General features: G+C 60.2%; 5 protein-coding genes across 17 annotated transcripts; 4 read left to right on the forward strand and 1 right to left on the reverse strand.

The window, feature by feature from the left end:
- Positions 1–21: 21 nt before the first annotated feature.
- Positions 22–2,718, forward strand: NUDT22 (nudix hydrolase 22). 2 transcript variants are annotated; one of them, XM_065937610.1, is made up of 6 exons: positions 22–55; positions 441–938; positions 1,268–1,366; positions 1,947–2,044; positions 2,181–2,274; positions 2,553–2,718. In XM_065937610.1, exons 2-6 carry the CDS (start codon positions 459–461, stop codon positions 2,652–2,654), a joined length of 873 nt encoding a protein of 290 aa, XP_065793682.1. In that variant the 5' UTR covers positions 22–55; positions 441–458; the 3' UTR covers positions 2,655–2,718. The 2 variants fall into 2 exon arrangements, with proteins under 2 accessions (XP_065793682.1, XP_065793683.1); XM_065937611.1 differs by having other exon boundaries at positions 50–115.
- Positions 2,719–3,362: 644 nt separating this feature from the next.
- Positions 3,363–6,796, forward strand: DNAJC4 (DnaJ heat shock protein family (Hsp40) member C4). Of its 2 annotated transcripts, none has more exons than XM_065937620.1 (7): positions 3,363–3,421; positions 3,753–3,845; positions 4,608–4,701; positions 5,194–5,378; positions 5,574–5,738; positions 6,417–6,503; positions 6,594–6,796. In XM_065937620.1, the coding sequence occupies exons 2-7, from the start codon at positions 3,769–3,771 to the stop codon at positions 6,694–6,696; spliced, it is 711 nt and encodes a 236-aa protein (XP_065793692.1). In that variant the 5' UTR covers positions 3,363–3,421; positions 3,753–3,768; the 3' UTR covers positions 6,697–6,796. The 2 variants fall into 2 exon arrangements, with proteins under 2 accessions (XP_065793692.1, XP_065793693.1); XM_065937621.1 differs by having other exon boundaries at positions 5,577–5,738.
- A 383-nt stretch (positions 6,797–7,179) lies between these two features.
- On the forward strand, positions 7,180–10,541 carry VEGFB (vascular endothelial growth factor B). 7 transcript variants are annotated; one of them, XM_065937613.1, is made up of 8 exons: positions 7,180–7,512; positions 8,010–8,052; positions 8,401–8,594; positions 8,758–8,831; positions 8,993–9,028; positions 9,375–9,509; positions 10,121–10,138; positions 10,296–10,541. In XM_065937613.1, the coding sequence occupies exons 1-8, from the start codon at positions 7,453–7,455 to the stop codon at positions 10,423–10,425; spliced, it is 690 nt and encodes a 229-aa protein (XP_065793685.1). In that variant the 5' UTR covers positions 7,180–7,452; the 3' UTR covers positions 10,426–10,541. The 7 variants fall into 7 exon arrangements, with proteins under 7 accessions (XP_065793685.1, XP_065793684.1, XP_065793687.1 ...); XM_065937612.1 differs by having other exon boundaries at positions 7,188–7,512; positions 8,398–8,594; XM_065937615.1 differs by having other exon boundaries at positions 7,196–7,512; positions 8,398–8,594; positions 9,274–9,509; positions 10,296–10,413.
- Positions 10,542–12,584: 2,043 nt separating this feature from the next.
- FKBP2 (FKBP prolyl isomerase 2) lies at positions 12,585–15,588 on the forward strand. 5 transcript variants are annotated; one of them, XM_065936532.1, is made up of 6 exons: positions 12,585–12,737; positions 13,988–14,156; positions 14,478–14,590; positions 14,712–14,758; positions 15,314–15,349; positions 15,444–15,588. In XM_065936532.1, exons 1-6 carry the CDS (start codon positions 12,676–12,678, stop codon positions 15,503–15,505), a joined length of 489 nt encoding a protein of 162 aa, XP_065792604.1. In that variant the 5' UTR covers positions 12,585–12,675; the 3' UTR covers positions 15,506–15,588. The 5 variants fall into 5 exon arrangements, with proteins under 5 accessions (XP_065792604.1, XP_065792606.1, XP_065792607.1 ...); XM_065936534.1 differs by lacking the exon at positions 12,585–12,737 and adding an exon at positions 13,155–13,269; XM_065936535.1 differs by lacking the exon at positions 12,585–12,737 and adding an exon at positions 13,263–13,329.
- Positions 15,589–15,986: 398 nt separating this feature from the next.
- Positions 15,987–18,278, reverse strand: PPP1R14B (protein phosphatase 1 regulatory inhibitor subunit 14B). The gene is given in 6 exon segments (XM_065937622.1): positions 15,987–16,323; positions 16,415–16,447; positions 16,737–16,820; positions 17,853–18,134; positions 18,136–18,242; positions 18,245–18,278. Coding segments are annotated over 6 exon segments (609 nt in total). The 3' UTR covers positions 15,987–16,254.
- Between the last annotated feature and the right edge of the window lie 557 nt (positions 18,279–18,835).

Consider the following 18,835-nt stretch of genomic DNA (forward strand, 5'->3'; position numbering starts at 1 on the left):
GGGGCAGGCACTTCCGCTCCGAGGAAAGGGGCGGAGCCTGAGGGAGAGTGGGCCGGTGAGTGCGGGCTGGAGGCTGGAGCTTCCGAACCGTGGGAGGGGTCCCGGCGTGTCTAGGGTTGGAGCCACGACCTTTGGTTGCGGAGACAGGGGCACTGGGGGGAGGCAGGACCTTTGGTTTGGGGAAACAGGGGCACTAGGGGGAGACAGGACTCAGGACCTCTGGGTTGTAGGGATGCCGGGGAGTCTAAGAGATGCCTGGTAGCAGGAGCCTTGCAGCTCTTGCTGGGATGATAAGACATTTTACTGCCCAGGGAGTGGTCAGGGGGGTGCAGAAGGGCTGGGGGTACCCTCAGATAGTCTGTGATAGAGGGGGCCAGCTACCGGGCCCAAGGGAGGCTGTGGGTCCCCCGAGGTGACAAGCTTGGCTGTGTCCTCCCCAGAACTGCCCTCTCCAGGCCATGGACCCTGAGGTGTCCCTGCTGCTGCAGTGCCCCCAGGGGGGGCTGCCTGAGAAGCAGGTACAAGCTGAGCTGAGCCCAGCCTATGACCGTCGCCCACTGCCAGGAGGGGACAAGGCCATCGCCGCGATCTGGGAGAGCCGGCTTCAGGCCCAGCCCTGGCTCTTTGACGCTCCCAAGTTCCGCCTGCACTCCGCCACACTGGCGTCCACTGGCTCGCCAGGGCCACAGCTGCTCCTGCGCCTGGGCCTTACTTCCTATCAAGACTTCCTGGGGACCAACTGGGCCAGCTCAGCTGCCTGGCTGCGACAGCAGGGGGCCATCGACTGGGGTGACAAGCAAGCCTATCTGGCGGACCCTCTGGGCGTGGGCGCTGCACTGGCCACTGCTGACGACTTCCTTGTCTTCCTGCGCCGCTCTGGCCAGGTGGCTGAGGCACCTGGGCTTGTGGACGTGCCCGGTGGGCATCCTGAGCCTCAGGTGAGATGCCAGGCTGGGCACAGAGGCACAAAGACCCACAAAGCTCAGCTTTGTCTTCCTCATCTCTTAAAAGGGGAGTTGGCCTGGTGCTTCTCTGAAGTCTCTTCTTAGGGGTAGCCTCTCAGCCTCTCTGCTGAATCCTGCCCCAGACCCATGGGAAGCTAGGGAACTGGGGATGGGGGTGGGGATGGAGAACCTAGCTGAACCTGTGGTTGCCCATCTGGAAAAAGAGAGCTGGGGTCAGAGAAATTGGCCCTCAGGGCCAGTGAGTGTGGGGGGAAAGCAGGGCAGAAAGAGGGGTAGCAGAGACTGAGCTTGACCTCTCACAGGCCCTGTGCCCAGGTGACAGCCCCCTGCACAAGGACCTCCCTGGGGAGCTGGTGGTACACGAGCTCTTCTCCAGTGTCCTCCAGGAGATCTGTGATGAGGTGAGTGAGGGGCAGGCAGAACAGAGTAGTGGGCAAGGAGGGAGGAGGTAGGACAAGCCAGAATTCCACAGGTCCAGACTGGCACATGGCATGTGGGATCTTAGTTTCCTGACCAGGGATTGAACCCAGGCCTTCGGCAGTGAGAGTATGGGACTCCTAACTACTGGACTGTCAGGGAAGTCCTAGGCATCTGGCATTGAGCAAAGAGCTTGGCTTTGCAGCTAGGCACACTTGAAGTGGAATTCTAACCCTTTTCTCTATGTGCCTCAAGGTTTTCCTCCCTACAATGGGGATAATGATAATGTCTTGCCTACTCTGCTGCCAGGTTTGTTGAAAAGAGGGGTAAATAGGAGTCCCAGTTACTAAATCAACTTCCCCTGGGTGACTCTGGGCAAACTGTTCCATCTCTCCAGTTCTGTTTTTCCCACATGAAATGAATGGGTCCAAGATCTGACTTTCTGTGACTCTTGGCACTTGAACTACAAACTGTAAAATGCTGTATTAGGGTAACGTGCTGTTCTTCACTGAGGGGGCAGGGATGTGGGCATTGGGCACTGAGAGGTGGTACCTCTGGCCCCAGGTGAATGTGCCGCCACTCACCCTGAGCCAGCCGCTGCTGTTGGGCATCGCCTGCAATGAGACCAGTGCCGGTCGTGCCAGTGCTGAGTTCTACGTCCAGTGAGTGATCTCTGGGGGACAGAGTCCTGGGTCCTGGAGTAGGTGGGTGGTTGAGGGGCATGGCTGAGGGAGCTGGGGCTCCACAGGGACCCTCTGGGGCTAAGCACTCACCAGGCCACTCTCACATCCTGTCCAGGTGCAGCCTGACTTCTGAGCAGGTGAGGAGACACTACATGAGTGGGGGACCTGAGGCCCACGAATCCACAGGAATCATCTTTGTGGAGAAACAGGTTCGAGGTGGCAAGCAGCTGGATAAGCAGCTGGGTTGGGGCCTGCAGAGGCCTGGTGATGCACGTGTCTCCCAGGCCTGGGTCAGACAGGGCTCCCAGATCTCAGAGCTTCTCTCCAGAGCCACAAGTCCTCACGGGGTTGCCTTCAGCCCAAGGGAGAGTGCTGGAGACCTGCTCAGCCCCCTTAACATGAGGCTCTGAGGCTCAGAAACTGTGGGCACAGCTCCCACAAGAAACCTGAGGCTGAGATGTCTGGGTCTCACTGTCTCTCCCCACAGAGTATGCAGAGGTTGCAGGAGACTGAAATGTGGGCTGAGCTCTGCCCCTCAGCCAAAGGCGCCATCTTCCTCTACAACCGGGTCCAGGGAAGTTCCACCTGAGTCTCCTGGAGTTCCCAGCCCTATCACCACAGCTCTGAAGACAATAAAGGACTTTATTCTTGGATTCCTTTGGCATCTGCTGTTTCCATGAGACAGAGGGGGTCACTGGGCGAGCCCAGGATGGGTGAGAGAGACAGGACAAGTGACTTGGGTTAAAAAAAGGCCCAGTCTCAGTTTCCCCCCTGCAAGCTGAGGGCCGTGCCCCTTTGCCAGGTTCCAGTGAGGTTCCAGGCTGACTATGGGGTGGAAGGGTTTCCCGAATCTGCCTGCAATGCAGGAGACCCGGGTTTGATCCTTGGGTCTGGAAGATCCCCTGGAGAAGGAAATAGCTACCCACTCCATTATTCTTGCCTGGAAAATCCTATGGACAGAGGAGCCTAGCGGCTACAGTCCACGGGGTCACAGAGTCGGACACGACTGAGCGACTAATTTTCACACTTCACTCTACGGGTGGAAACTGCTTTGTGAAATGCGTCTCGGTGCAGAGTAGAGTAACAGCCATGTCCGAAGAAGTGAGCAACAGAGGCTGAACTGAAAGCCTCACTCAAGAGCAGGACCAGTCCCGCCGGCTCCCCGGGTGGGTCCCAGCGCCTCTCTGCAAGCCCTCCGGCCTGGGTGAGGCGTGAAAGGCCAAAGGGCGTGCGGAGGCGGGGCTTCGCCGAACGGACGCCCCTTCGGGGTTGTGGGCGTGCCTGGGTGTCTAAGCCAATAAGAGTGCGGAGGCGGGGCCTGGCTAAGAGCAGGAAATGGCGGCCGCCGCGGAGTCCGTGAGTGCAGTAGGGCGGGGCTTGGTGTGGCTCCTCCTGCACCCGCCCCCCACAATACTCCCAGGGTGGGGAGGGGGTCTCCGAGTCCCGGGCTAGTGGTCCAGACTCCGAGACGAACGTGGAGGGGGGCCTTGGACGCACGGGACAGAGGAGGGAACGGGGCCAGAACACAGATCTGGTTTTCAGCAAGAAGGCTCCAAACGCCCCTGAGCCCCCCGGGCCTGCTTCAGTTTTCCTTCGCATTTAAACGGGGCCAGCACGCCCCCGCTCCTCATTCCCTCCGATTCAAGGGGTCCCATCCCCACTCCTCTTTGTGGTCTCTTTTCATCAGCTCCCAGCCTGCCGCCATGCTGCCCCTGCGGCTATGCCGGCTGTGGCCCCTCAACCCTCCCATTTGGTTCTTCGCAGCGGCCGCCCGGCAGCGGTGAGTCGGGCCCCCGGGATCAGGCCCGGTCGTTCAGTAGGTTTTTGTTGCTGGCCTGCCCAATTCTAGGCGCTGGGCTAGGTGCTGGGATAGCTCTGTGTCAGGCGCCTTACAGATTTGTCGGGTTACTCTCCCCTTCACTGCTGAAGACACAGTATCAGAGATTAAGGGATAACCCCTAAGGTCATACAGATCTGAAATTTGAACCCAAGTCAAACCTAGTGCCCTTCCTACAACTCAGGTGGTTGTTAAGCATCATTGTGCATAACACCGGGGGCGGGGCGGGGGGGATGCGCTTACAAAATTGCAGATTCCTGGGTCCCAGTTGGAGATTCTGATTTGCAGGAATGAGGTGGGGCTCAATAATTTTTTCTTTTTTTTTCTTTTGGGCGCACTGCAGGGCATGTTCCCCTGACCAGGGATGGAACCTAGGCTCCTTGTGGTGGAAGCCCTGAGTCTTAGCCACTGGATGGCCAGGGAAGTCCCAAGAATTTATTTTAAAAAACATGATCAAAACAAAAAATATATATATAATTTTCAGGTGTTTCTGATGCAAGGAATTTGAAAACTACACTTGGAGACATTTTGATCTGCCTCATACCTGGAACACTCAAATAGGGAGGGATGATTTACAGAGACTATCCTTGGTATCTGGCTCAACCCTGAGCACCAGGATGCTGAGTCAAAGGGTGGCCCAAGTGGGTGGGGAAGGGGTATCCTGTGTCTTCCTTAGCCCTGGCAGGATTGGGCCTTTCTCCACAGGTCTGGCCCCAGTAACTACTACGAACTCTTGGGGGTGCAGCCTGGTGCCAGCGCTGAAGAAGTTAAACGAGCTTTCTTCTCCAAGTCCAAAGAGGTACCCGTGGTTTTAACTGGAGACGGGGAAGGGAAATCTGAGCCAGATGGGGTATGCTTCAAATTCTCAGAAATGGAGCTGAGAAGCTCACTCTGGCTGGTGCATATTCCCTCAGCATTCACAGGGAGGGGGAGGTGCCCCACGGGGAGAGATCTGCCCAGTGGGAGGAAAGGCTGGGGGGCAGGAGCCAGGAGGCCTGTCTGATGGGCTGGGCTTGGTTCTCTTGGTCTGCCTGCTCTTGAGAAAGCTGGATCCAGGACTTACAGTGAGAGCCAGGCAGCAGGTGGGAAGGACTTACACAAGGGGAGTAGGCAGAAGCCTGTGCTTCCTGACTCTGTGGTGTTTTACAGGGATGGGCAGGCCTGAGAGTGAGGGTCCCTCCCCAGGCAGGGCCTCTGGGAATGGCATGAACCCTTGGGGGTGGACATTATCAGGATGGGTCCTGGGAAGGGGCATGGAAAGGGAGATGAGGGGAGTCTTGCTCCACCCCAGCTGCACCCTGACCGGGACCCCGGGAACCCAGCCCTGCACAGTCGCTTTGTGGAGCTGAGTGAAGCGTACCAAGTGCTGAGCCGTGAGCAGAGCCGCCGCAGCTATGACCACCAGCTCCGCTCAGCAGCTTCCCCAAAGTCTCCAGGAACCACAGCCCACCCCAGGTCTGCTCACCAGGCATACAGGTACAGTGGTCCAGCCCCCAGCTCACCACCCCCAAGTGTTGAGCCCTTTGGCATGGACCTTATCAGGATGGGTCCCAAAGAGGTGTGAACAGGGAAATGAGGGGATTGGAGGGGTGAGGCGAGGCTGGGGAGCAGAAGCCAGGAGGCCTGTCTGGATGGACTCATCCTTACACTGTCCCTTCTTCTTCCTCCAAGCAGTTCTGGGGCACCCCCCAATGAACAATACTGGGCCCAGTTTCATAAAGTGAGGCCTCAGGGACCAGAGTCCAGGCAGCAGCAGCACAAACACAACCGGCGAGTGCTGGGGTACTGCCTCCTGATCATGCTGGCCGGCATGGGCCTGCACTACGCGGCTTTCAGGTGTGTGCCTCCCTGGGGCGATGGGCAGGGGGCAGAAGGGTTTGCGAAGCCCAGTGTCAGCCACCTAACCACACCACCCCTGTGACCTGCACCCTTGTGTGTCCCAAGCTAAGAACGGCATGAAATAGGTCTCCTGTAGAGCCCCTTCTGACTTGGCAAAGGCAGCTGTGCACTAAGAGCTCATGTCATTTCAGTTTTTTTTGCATTGGAATTTAAATCTTTGGTGCTGATCGCCAGAGTGCTAGAGCCAACCAGAGAGCCTGCACAAGAAGGAAATGGGTGGAGCTGGGCCTTACCAGCAACTGCCCTCATTTGTTCCTGCCACCCTCTCACACATGCCATGCCACTGAGCTTCAACAGTAGAGACACCTAAAGGCTGGTGCCCACTGCTAGCAGTGTGCCTAGTTCAGTGATCAAGTTAGAACCAACCTTTCTAGTCTCCTTCAAGGACCTCTCTGATGCTCAGAGCTGCTGTCATGACCGTCAGGGACCTGGGTCGCCATGAGACCCTGGACAAGTCCCGACCACTCTGTGCCCATCTCCTCACCTAGCATGGGCACTTCGGCTGGGGTCCCCACAGGTGTAAAGCTGTGAGAGCCTGGAGTGGAGGGGAGGGGACTGAGACTTGGGGGACAGCAGAGATTGGGGGTCCCAGTGTTCTTTGTAACCCCTTTGCAGGAAGCTGGAGCAGTTGCATCGTAGCTTCATGGATGAGAAGGATCGGATCATCACAGCCATCTATAACGAGACTCGGGCCCGGGCCAGGTCTGTCCCAGCTCTTTCCTGCCCTCCCTTCCCTGTGCCAGCACCACCCCCAGGATCCTAGTCCCGACCACTCAGATGCTCTCCCTGCAGGGCCAACAGAGCCAGGCTCCTGCAGGAGCAGCGGCAGAGGCAGCAGCTGCAGCCATCACCCGGGCCCCCCCAAGGCCCCGGGGTCGTGCCCCCGGGCCCCTGAGCAGCTCACCTTGGAGAGCTCACCTTGGATGGGGCCTGCGGGGTGCCCCTTTCTGGGACGCCTCACGACCCAAAACGCGTGCAATAAAATGATTCTCAGAGCTCTCGTCTGGCTCCCTCCTACAGGCCCAGCGCCCCCCGCCCCGGCCCCGCCCTCCGGGTTTTGGTGCCGGCAACCCGGGAGCCCGGCCCCCTGGGCGGTGCGTCCCCTTTCCCCTGCAGCGACAGGAGGGTGTGTGTGTGTGTGTGTGAGTGTGTGAGTGAGTGTCTGAGAGTGTGTGTGTGTGTGTGTGTGTGTGAGTGTGTGAGTGAGTGTCTGAGAGTGTGTGTGTGTGTGTGTGTGTGTGTGTGTGCGTGCGCGCGCGCGTGTGTGTGTGGAGGGGGCGGGCCCCGCCGGCGGCCTCGCCCCCCCTCCCCCGCCCCGCGGCCCGGTGGGGAGCGCGTGTCTGGGTCACATGAGCCGCCCGCCCGCCAGCCCGGGCCCGGCCCCCCGCCGCCCCCGCCGTCCCCGCCGTCCCCGCCGCCCGCCGCCACCACCGGCCGCCCGCCCGCTCGGCTCCTCCGGCCGCCGCCGCTGCGTTGCGTTGCGCTGCCTGCGCCCAGGGCTCGGGAGGGGGCCGCGGAGGAGCCGCCCCCCGCGCCCGGCCCCCGCCCGCCGCGCCCGGGCCCGCGCCATGGGGCTCTGGCTGCCGCCGCCCCCCGCGCCGCCCGGCTAGGGCGATGCGGGCGCCCCCGGCGCGCGGCCCCCGCGGGCACCATGAGCCCCCTGCTCCGCCGCCTGCTGCTCGCCCTGCTCCTGCAGCTGGCCCCCGCCCAGGTACGTGCGTCCGCGACATCCCGCCCGCGCGCCGTGCCCTCTCTCAAGGTTGGCGGAAGTGGGAAGGCGCGGGGTTCTTGGGGGTCCACGGGGGCGTCTCGGGAGCCCAGCCCAGGCATCCCCGGGGAGTCCCTCCTCGCCTGCCCGCCCGACTCCGGGGCCACTCCCCCGCCACACCCCGTCCCCTGGGCGCAGCCGGGGGCGGGGCCGCCTCGGTGCCTGGCGGACGCAGTTCGGCGCCCACTGTGCCCCTTCCTGATCTGGGGCCTGGAGAATTAGCCCGGACCCCAGGCTTGGAGGTTCGAGGCTGCTGCCAGAGCGGGTCTGGCGGGTAGTAGCCGGGGCAGGTCCCAGGTGGCCTGGAGAGAACAGGTAAAGCTAGAGTGACCCAGGGGGGAGTTTAAGCCTCCTGACTGCAAGGGCAGAGCCCTGGGGAGAAAGACATTGCCAGCCCTTCCTGGAGTGCAACTTGGGTCCAGCTTTCTTCTCTCCTACAGGCCCCCATCTCCCAGCCTGATGCCCCTGGTCACCAGAAGAAAGGTAATAGTAACAGAACTCTGCACCAGCCAGCGCGCAGAACATTTGCTTCCAGCCCTGATTGCAGACTCCATGTATTTCTCATCTTGTGTAATCACAGCCTCTCTGTAAGATGCAGACTCTTAATTCTGCCCATTTCACAGAAGAGCAGATTTGAGGCAGTGGGATGCCTGGTATCTGGATGAACAGGGCAAGGAAGACAGATTGGGTTGGCAGAAATGGGGGTTAGTGGAGGATGGCTATGATGGGGGAACTAAGGAGAACAGCTTCCGGACGCAGGGGTAGAGGAACCAGGGGGCAGCTGCAGGAAACCCTGGGGGAACTTAACCCTTCCGCATCTACCCCCAGTAGTGTCATGGATAGACGTGTATGCTCGTGCCACCTGCCAGCCGCGGGAGGTGGTGGTGCCCCTGAACATGGAGCTCGTCGGCACTGTGGCTAAGCAACTGGTGCCCAGCTGCGTGACGGTGCAGCGCTGCGGCGGCTGCTGCCCTGACGATGGCCTGGAGTGCGTGCCCACTGGGCAGCACCAAGTCCGAATGCAGGTAGGGAGCAGGGGGAGTGTGCCTGGCTGGACGCTGGAGACTGAGTGGGTGGTGGCCAGAGCCCTGGGCGGTGGGCAAGGTGTTCTCACCCTTCCAGCCCTGGAGCGCCCCCTTCCCATCTCTCTCACTGTGTCTGTGTCTCTCCCTGTTCTCCTGAGCCCAGATCCTCATGATCCGGTACCCAAGCAGTCAGCTGGGGGAGATGTCCCTGGAAGAACACAGCCAGTGTGAATGCAGGTGCCAGTGAGGGGGTGCTGGGTGTGGCGGTACACCGCAGTGGGGACAAGGTTTCCAAGGGTAGAGCCGGGCAGGCCTGGGATCGAGGGCAAGAGAGCGGAGAATGCTTGACTTCCTGATCCTCTCTGTCCTTGTCTCTGTTCGTCTCTCTTACTTTTCAGACCAAAAAAAAGAGAGAGTGCTGTGAAGCCAGACAGGTGAGTCTTGGGCTCTTGCTGGGGTGGGGTTGGAGCCCAGGCCCAGTGCCCAGAAAGTCACGTGTGGCTGGGGCAGGGGGTGTTAGGGTGTGTCAGGAAGCTGTGGTCCCCTCCCCTCCTTCTCCTCTTCTGCCTGTCCCCCCCTCCTCTTTTTCTCTGCTCCCCAAGACTCTGTGCTCTTCCCTGACCCCAGCCCTTGGGAAGACTCTTCCTTCCCACCCGAGACATGTTGCTTCTCCTCCTAGGGCTTCCACTCCCCACCACCGTCCCCAGCCCCGCTCTGTTCCGGGCTGGGACCCTGCCCCTGGAGCACCCTCCCCAGCTGACATCACCCATCCCACTCCAGCCCCAGGCCCCTCTGCCCACGCTGCCCCCAGCGCCGCCAGCGCCCTGACCCCCGGACCTGCCGCTGCCGCTGCCGACGCCGCAGCTTCCTCCGTTGTCAAGGGCGGGGCTTAGAGCTTAACCCAGACACCTGCAGGTGAGGAGTCAGGGGTGGTGGCCAGGCCCATCCTGGAGCAGGTGGGAGAAGAGCCAATGGGAGAAGAGCCAGGGAAAGGGAAGCTTTGACCGGGTTGAATAAATATTGACCCAGCACCTAGTTGGCACTGGGGTCAGCAAAAACAAGGCCCTTGTTCTAATGCGGGAGTCAGACACATGATGCCAGCAGAGGATGTCGGGGGCTGTGGTGATCGGTGCCTGACGTTGTCTTATCGTCTTTGAGAGGCTAGAGATGTCCTGGAAGAGGTGACATGGCCAGGAGTGGCAATGCAAAGACAGGCTTCCAGTTTGTAAAGCTCTGAACCGTCTCAGAAATGTCAGTGGTAGACGTTGATGTTCTACCTTACAGGCTCTGGGAGGCCAGGAGATGTAGTGGAACCCTGGTCCACCCTCATCTTCTTCTCACCACCCCTCCCTTCCACAGCAGGGTCATGGGGTGGCCTTGTGTGGGTCGGGCCAGCTGGGGCTTCCCAGGAGTGTTAGAGGAGAATGGGGTTCACAGAAGTTAACAAGCGGGTGCATCTAGAGAAACGGGGGCTCAGCTTTGGTGCCAGTGTGGACAGACACCTTCCTCCCTTCTTCCCTTCTCAGGTGCCGGAAGCTGCGAAGGTGACAAACCGCTTTTCAGACTCAGTGGGGCCCCTAGCCTCACAGCCCTTCCCCCCGGGAGGCAGGAGGGCAGCCTCCAAGACCTCAGCCTAGGCAGAAGCTCCTCTGGGACCCGGGCCTCTCGGAGGGACTTCCAGCTGCCCCTTGTCTCTCCAAGGCTGCTGTCCAACAAGGTGGACAGAGTTGGACGAGGAGACCTGGAGGCAGCAAGAGGGGTCACGTACCAACCTGGAAGAGAATGGGGTCCTGACTCAGTTTTCAACCACCTTGTACAAGTGAGCATCTAACAGCTGGCTCCTCTGTCCCCTCACTAAGAAGACCCCGATCCTCTACAAAAGTGTGGGAGTTGGGCTTCAGCACAGGAACTGTGAACCCCAGTCCTGATAAAAGAGATGGAACTGTCCCTGCCTCTGTCACTGTCTGTCAGTGTCCAGGCTGGCTGGTTTGGACATGAACGTCTGTGTTGTACTGCCTCCTAGACATGGAGCTTGGAGGAGATGGGGTCCAAAGACCCTCCCCACCCAACACACACAAAAGGTCACAGTGCCAGAATCGTGCATCCTTCACTTTCATGTTGCGTTAATGGGCCCTGCCCCTGGGTCCATCTCAAGGGTTCCTTTCTGGAAGGAGATGGCCAATGAGCTTGAGGTGGGACTCAGTTCTGCCGAATGCCCTCGGCTGTCACTGCCCCTCTTGCTGAGCCTCATGTGTACACACAGAGGGAGCAGATGATCATTGTGGTCTGGGCCCTTGGGTGCCAAGAAAGTTAAGAGTCATGTAACAGAAAAGAACACTCATCTTCCCTGCCAGGTTACACTCTGTGGTTGCAACTTTTTGCTTCATGGAGCTTAAACTCTCTATTTTTTCAATCGCTGTCTTCACTGTCACCTCCCTCGCACCTTGAGTTCCCCTCCCCATGCTCTGCTTGGTACTCTCCTGACCTTTATCTGACCCAGCCCAAACTCAGTGGTCAGCTTTCTGCCTGCCCTCTCTAGGGCCCCTGGGGCTCAGTTGTGAGGGGAGGGGGTGAACTGAAAGGCAACCTTGGGCACCAGTACTTTGCCCCATCAAGGCAGAACATTCAGGGCAGAGTTTAACCCAAAGCAGCTACCTAATGGAGGCCTTCTCTGAAGTCATTGAGGAAGGGGTAGTGATCTTGTTAGGCCCAAACCAAGAGTGGTGGTAAACCAGAAGAGAGGGTTTCTGACAAGTGACTGCTACTTTCAAATCATTTTCTCAGCTATGCTGTTACCAAAAATGCGAGAGTTCAATTAGAGTGAGACACATGAGGGCTAGGGCCCATAGCTACTACCTCCCAAACCCATTTAGCTTGTCCAATGAGCATGTGCTTCGTATGCGCCTTCTCACCTAACCCTCAATTCTGAGGTCAGTGTTGTGATTATCTTCCTTCTTCAGTTGAGGAGATAAGCTCGGAAAGGCTGAGGATTTGGCCTCAGATCATCCATCTCCCTAACATTCAGCTTAGGTTTAGCTGCCTTCAATTGCAGGTTCAGTCTGCCTGCAGTGTGGAAGACCTGGGTTCAATCCCTGGGTTGGGAAGATCCCCTGGAGGAGGGCATGGCAGCCCACTCCAGTGTTCTTGCCTGGAGAATTGCCATGGACAGAGGAGTCTGGCGGGCTGCAGTCCATGAGGTCACAAGAGTCAGAGAGGATTGAGCAACTAAGCACAACTGAAGGTTCATGACTTAAGTGGAACTTCCCAGGTTTATCAGTGATAAAGAATCCACCTGCCAATGCAGGAGATGCAGGTTTGATCCCCTGAAGTAGGAAATGGCAACCCACTCCGGTATTCTTGCTGGGAAATCCCATGGACAGAGGAGCCTTGTGGGCTACAGTCCATGGGGTCACAAAGAGTCAGACGCGACTGAGCACACACGTTTACTCCTGGGTGCTGAAGCGACTGGAAATAAGTCTGTACGGGGAATGGACCCAGTCAGACCGTTACAGTCATGACTCAGGGTCATTATGCCGCAGGTAGAGGCAGGCCTGGATGCTGGAAGAAAAAAGCTAAGAGCATTTGCTGTGGGCCTAGCTGTGCACATTATGGGGGGACTCCAACAGGGACCCTGTGGGGTGGATGTTATCAAGCCCAAGAGTCACCAGGCCAAGAAACTTGTTCAAGGTCACCCAGTCAATGAGAGGCAGACCCAGGATTCAAACCCAAGGCTCACTCTGAAGCTAGGCTCTTTCCATAGCAACTGAGGACTGTGGATCAGAAGAGGCCCAAGGGCAATCAGGAGCGTCAAGCTGGGGGCGACAGAAAATGGCGTCTCAAGACCCCCTCCGGGAACCCGCGCCCGCCTGACCTTAACTTCACCTCAAACGGAAGTGCCTTCGGCCCTTTCGGAAGTCACTTTCACCTCACCTTAAGGACTACAAAGCCACCGGACGTGACGTATGGGTCACATGGTGGCGCGGGGGCGGGGCTAGGGAAGAACCTTCCCCAGCGGGCGTGTGGCCGCGGGTTTTGCATGGTACAATGAGGGCGGGCGGCGTGGCCAGGGCTGGTGGCGACGATGATGCGCCTGCGCAGAGACGGCGGCACGACTGGGGTTGACTCCGGGGGCGCGGCGAGGAGGTGAGCGGGGGCCACAGCCCGGGCTGGGGGGAGCCGGGGTACAAGAGGGAAGGCTGGATCAGGCAGGGCAGGATCGGGCTGGGGCTCCGAGTGTCAACGAGGGATAGGTCACGAGGAAATTGACTGTTGGGGGGTCCGCGCTGTCCGGGGATGCCGCAGGGGGAGGGTTCTCACGCCTCACGGGGCGGGGCTCCGGGAGTTGGGGCGGGAAGTCGAACGGCAACGGGTGGAACCTCTCAGCTGGTGCCGGTGGGAGGCGGAGCTCGCGACCTGGGGGCGGGGCTAGGACCTTTGGGGGGTGGAGACTGGCCCTTGGAGGAGGAGCTGGAAGAGGCGGAAGGAGGAGCCTCGGGTTTGGAGGCCGAGGAGGAAGGAACGCAGGCGCTGGGGGCGGGGCTTCAGCCGGTGAGTGGCGCGGCTACGGTCCAGGAAGAGGGGTCTAGTTCTGTCGGGGGCGGGGCTACAGGGTTGGGGGCGGAACCACGCCCTCTAAAAGGTGGGGCCAAGGAGCCTAGCGAAGGGGTAGGCCCAGGTAATGGCCCGGGGCGTCCACGCGGGGGCGGTCTCCGCGGTGGCCGTGCCTGGGGACGCGGTAGGCCTAGAACTCCCCCGGGAGAGGTGGTATGGGTGGAGCGGGCTCGGCGGCCACCCGACACGGGACCAGTCTGGGTGCCCCGCAGGCCCCCGAGGGCTCAGAGTTGGGGCGGCGCCTCGGGCGGAGGCACAGGGCCAGCCTGGGGGGTACCCCCGGAGGACAAGGGCTCCCCGGAGCCACCCAGTGGCGACGTGTGGGTGCCTCGGGGCCGACCCCCTGCGGCAGCCGCAGATGTGTGGGTGTGTTGGGCGGGAGGCAACTGGGTGTGGCGTGAATGGGGTCGCCCGGTCGGGGCAACCACTCTGCAGCCAGATAGGGTCTGGACTTTGCGGAAGGGGACGGGTGGGAATTGAAGAGAAGAGCTGGGGACTGGGAGGGACGGAAGGGCTGGGGGTGAGCAAAGGGGCGGGACCCTGGCTGCTGTGGCCTCCCCTGACCCCCTCTCCCCGCTGCTGGGGTCCTCGGGCAAGCCCCCTTCTCACTGGACTGGTAAGTGTGGCCGTGGAGCCTGGGGGAGGGGGCGGTGATCCCGAACAAGGGGATCCCCAGGGGCAGGCAGGGGTCACGGTGGGGTGGAATCCTCCCGGTACCTGCCGGTGTTCCATGCCCTCCCGTTCCTCTCCCCCGGTTGGTTGGTCGGGGTCTGTTCCCACAGAGAGATGAGGCTGAGCTGGGTCTTGACAGTACTGTCCATCTGCCTGAGCGCCCTAGTCACGGCCACAGGGGCCGAGGGCAAACGGAAGCTGCAGATTGGAGTCAAGAAACGGGTAGACCACTGTCCCATCAAATCGAGGAAAGGGGACGTCCTGCACATGCACTATACGGTGGGTGAAGGGGTGGAGCTTTGGGGGGCGGGGCCTTTGGGGACAAGAAAGGAACCGGGAGCCGGGTTTCTCTGCCAAAAGGGGGATCTCTTGGGCTAGTCTTCTCATCTACTATGCATGGTTCTGTCTTGCTTTTCACTGTCTACTCCCAGGTTGGCATCATTAAACAGTGACAGTGTACTGTGAGCTCCCCAACGTTCTGTCTCCTGCTAGGACTATGGCCACCAATGCTGTGGGGGGTGCCACCTTGATGGGAAGAGCACTGGGGGTGGGGTGTCAGAGCAGACCCTCCTCCTCACTGGCCTTCCCATGGTCTCACAGGGGAAGCTAGAAGATGGAACAGAGTTTGACAGCAGCCTGCCCCAGAACCAGCCCTTTGTCTTCTCCTTGGGCACAGGCCAGGTCATCAAGGGCTGGGACCAGGGGCTGCTAGGGTGAGTCGTGGGACCATGGCTGTGGCCCAGGAGGTAAACTGTGGGAGGCAAGCCCCAGGGATGGGGGGAGGGATCAAGGAGCCTGGTTGTTGCCACATGCTGAACATGTGTTGTCCTGCAGGATGTGTGAGGGGGAAAAGCGGAAGCTGGTGATTCCATCAGAGCTGGGTAAGAGGCTGTTTTCGGAGCGGGGATAGGGAGTTCAGGGTGTATTATCCCTATAAGGGTGAAGGCTGATTTAGTCTCTGCATCGATCTCCACTCAGTTCATTCAATCCATGCCACTTCCAAGTCTAGCCTTGTCCAGCAATGAGGACAGGGCAAGACCATTGGGACACTTGGCTCTGGTGCCAACTCTCTGACCTTTTGCAAGCCCCCTCCCATCTCCCTGGTGGCTCAAATGGTAAAGAAGATGCCTGCAGTGCAGGAGACCCAGGTTCAGTCCCTGGGTTGGGAAGATCCCCTGGAGAAGGAATTGGCAACCCTCTCCAGTATTCTTACCTGGAGAATTCCATGGACAGAGGAACCTGGCAGGGTGTAGTTCATGGGATCGCAAAGAGTTGGACATGACTGAGCGACTAACTTTCCCTTGTTTTTTCCCCCCCGTTTCCCATTTCTGGCCTAGTGCTAGAATGGGTAGAGGCTTGGCTTCAGCCTGGTTGTCTGCAAACACCTCACTCTGCCTGGCCACAACTCATTCTGTTTCTTTGTGTTATCTTTGCAGGGTATGGAGAGCGGGGAGCTCCCCCAAAGATTCCAGGTAATAGACCTTTGTGTCCCCCTCTCCATCTGCTGCATCCATTCCATCTCCTGGTGGCCCTAGTTCTCATTCTACTCCCACCTCTCCCCTGCAGGTGGTGCAACCTTGGTGTTCGAGGTGGAGCTGCTCAAAATTGAGCGACGTTCAGAACTGTAGCCAAACTGGAGAGGGGCGGTGGAGAGGCCCCCATCAGGGACCAGACTGTTTAAAGAAAAAAAAAAAAAACACCTTAAAACCCATGAAGTGAGCCTGTGTTTCTTTGTGGGCCCTGAGAGACTTAGAAACCACAGGTTCAGCCTCCTCTCTCCCTCGACCTCCTCCCATCCCTCCTTCTCCCTTCTGGGCTGCAGAACCTTGGGATCTAGAAGGCTCAGTGGCATGGAGGTCACGATGGCCAAGCCCTGAGTGGCACGGTGGCCCTTGTCCAGAGGGGAAAAGAGTATTCCTGCCTGCCGGCAGCAGCATGGCTCCTCCCCAGCTCCCCAGCCACTTCCAGCTCCTAGTCTGGGAGCCAGCACTGGGCTATCGCCATGGCTACGTGGCCCTCAGGAAGGCCTGTGGTCACCTGGGGAGAAGCTGAGCTGGCAGCAGTCAGAGAGCAGTGTGTCCCCCCAAAAGAGACCAGGCGAGCCTGTGAACTGCACCAAAGGCGTATCCTAGCTTTATTAAAGGGCCCGCGCCGCAGTCAATATAAAAACACAAAAAGTCCCATCAGTTTAATAATAATAAAAAACCCCAAAAATGGAAAACTGAGGGGGCAGGGAAGAGGCCCCTGGGCCAGGGGCACAGGGAGCCCTGCTCGTGGCACCAGGCCTGGCCGCAGGGCCCCCTGGTATTGCTGTTGCTACGAGGTCAGGGGGCAGCGATTGTCCTGTGGAGCCACCATTCAGCTGGGTCAAGGACCCTTACTTCTTCTGGGGTGTGCTCAGCTTCTGCATGCCCCGGATCTTGTCCAGCAGGCCAGAGATGAAGGCCTGGAGGGAGGGAAGACATTAAGGAGACCAGGCCCCAAGAGGACAGGACCCCAGGCTCCTCACCCCACCCCTGGGGAAACCGTTTCCTTACCTCAGTGGGTTTGTAACAGTCAACCAGCAGCTCCTGGTGGGGCAAGGAGGGGAAGGGTAACTGAGTCTCCAGAACACAGACCTAGAGTTCACCCGTACCCTCTTCCAAGGCACTGGACATGCTACTGAACAGCTCGGCAAGTAACTACTGGCCCCCTTTGGTGGAGGCCGAAGCTGAGCCCAAGATCACAGAGCTGACTGCCGCAGATCAAGGCAGGCCTGGCTTCAGAGGCTTGCCGACCCAACGACGGGCAGACCGCCCCCAGCCGCCCTCTAGCCCCTGCTCCCCTGACCTGGCCCTCCTGCCTTCCAGCCCCTCTTACCTTGACCCTGGCAGCCCGGGTATCATCACTCTCCATGTCCAGGAGTTCATCCACGTCGATTTCCAGCTCTGGGATCTCCTCTTCCTGGGGTAGGGGTAGGGGAGGAGGGAGAGACAAGGGCCTGAGTTGGGAGAGAGGGTGTGAGAGGGGCTCTGGCTGAGGCCCCTGCCCTACTGAAGACGGGAGCCAGCCCTCTTTGCCCAGCAGACAGCGGCAGCTGCTCCGAGGAAGAAAACAGATCAGGCCTGTGCCAAGGCAAACTGCCCAATGTGGGGGGGGAGCTTCCTGTCCCTGCCAGTTGGGCACCCTGGGTGCCAGACGGCCAGGGCCGGGGATCCTAGGCTGGGAACCCTACAGATGTGTCTCCCCAACTTCCGAGCCCCCCATCTCAACCAGAGCACAGATGGGGCCAGCTGCCCCAACTCATCACGGCCCCCTTCCCCTCCCCCAAACACCTGTCACAGCTTCCCAGGAGTGGGGAGGAAGTGAAGGGTGAGGGGTCAGTGGGAAGGACCCAGGCCTGGTAAAGGGGAAACAAAGAGCCCATGCTTTGCCGAGGGAGGGGGTGCCTGTCACCCCTCCTCCCCCAGGAAGCATCTCTCCCGTCTGGAGCCAACTGCATTCCAGGGCTGGGCTAGGGTAGGCAGCACAGGGCAAGCCCACTCCTCCACCCTGGCCCCCGGGGCCTGAGTCACCACTTGAGCAAGGAAGGAGTCACAGGGTGGAGAACCAGAACCCAGAGAGTGGGCTAGCTTGCCCCCCATGCCAAGATGGACTCCAGATTAGCCCATTAGAAACAGGCAAGACACATAAACCCCAACAACGGGGTTGGCTAGTGCCTTAAACTGGTCTAGGCTAGCAAGTGATAGGTAGCTCTCCTTCCCCAGCCAGCCTAGACTAGCCCCAGGTCTCCTGTCCAAGGCAGCGAATAAGAAAGAAGTGACTTAGGTCAGACAAGAAAGAACATACATTGGGGGCGGGGAGTACAGAAAGCAGGGGAGCGCGCTTAAGCGGGGTGCCCACTGACTCCGGGTGACAGGCGGGCTCAAGGTGGGTTTTCCAGGAGGCCCGAATCGGAACCGGTTTTAGGGTGTCGGCGCAGGGTGGGAGACACACCTGGCAGTCGTAGAGGCGAGTGAGCTGCTCCAGGATCCACTCCTCCAGGTTGAGGCGCTTCCGTAGCTCCTTGCGGTCGTACTTGACCGTGACCTTCCCTTGGCGCCTCACTGGGCCCTCGTCGTCCGCGCCGCCCGGGCCCTCGCCTGCAGCCCCAGGGGGGCTCTGAAAGTAGACGCGGGGCCCTGGGCCGCCACTCCCCGGTCCGGGGGCCGGGGCCGCCAACGCCGCGCCCCCCGCGGGGCCGCTGTCCGCCATGGCGGCCGCCGGGGCCACGTGCGCGCGTCGGGCCCCTCCCTGCGCCGCCGCCTCCCGGACGCCCGCCGGCTGGCTCCCGGCCGCTGGCTCGGGTTAGGTCGTGAGCTCGGCTCCGCGCGGCTCCGCGGCGAGGGCGGCGGCGGGGGTGCCCGGGGGCAGCTGCAGCATGCGGAGCCCCCGGGCCTGGCCTGGCCGCGCCCCGCCCCCTCCTCACCGATCCGCCCGCCCTTTGTCCCCCGCGGCCGCCGCCCGAGCCGCCGCAGCCGAAGCCGCTTTCTCTGTCTGGATCGCTTCCCCCGCCCCCCGACCACACCCCCTTAAAGGGCCAGTCCTGCAGCTTGCCCCTCACCCCTACTCCGCCCCCGGACAGGGGCTAGGGGAGGATCTAGTCCTCAGAGGTTTGGGCCTAGCTGTCCCTTCTCACTTTTAACCTTCCTGCCCTACACCCAGGCGTTCTAAGCGCCCGGTGCGAGGATTTGCGCTTCCAATGGGGAACCTAGTGTTCTGTCCTCACTGGAGCGAAAACAGGGGCCGCCTGAGAATGGAGGGGAGTGGGCACTGTACACAGGACCGAAGTCCGAGGAGGAGACCTGGGAGCGCCAACCCTCTCCTTTCTGGGTCCTCCGGTCCTCGGTCAGCGGGAGACAAGAGAAGCTTCTTGTCCCCGCGCTGACAGACACGTGGACCGGGTTCCCGGGGGTGGAGGGGTGGAGAAGACGGGCAGG

The sequence above is a fragment of the Muntiacus reevesi genome, chromosome 5, assembly GCF_963930625.1.
Source record: "Muntiacus reevesi chromosome 5, mMunRee1.1, whole genome shotgun sequence".
Classification (NCBI taxonomy): Eukaryota; Metazoa; Chordata; class Mammalia; order Artiodactyla; family Cervidae; genus Muntiacus; species Muntiacus reevesi.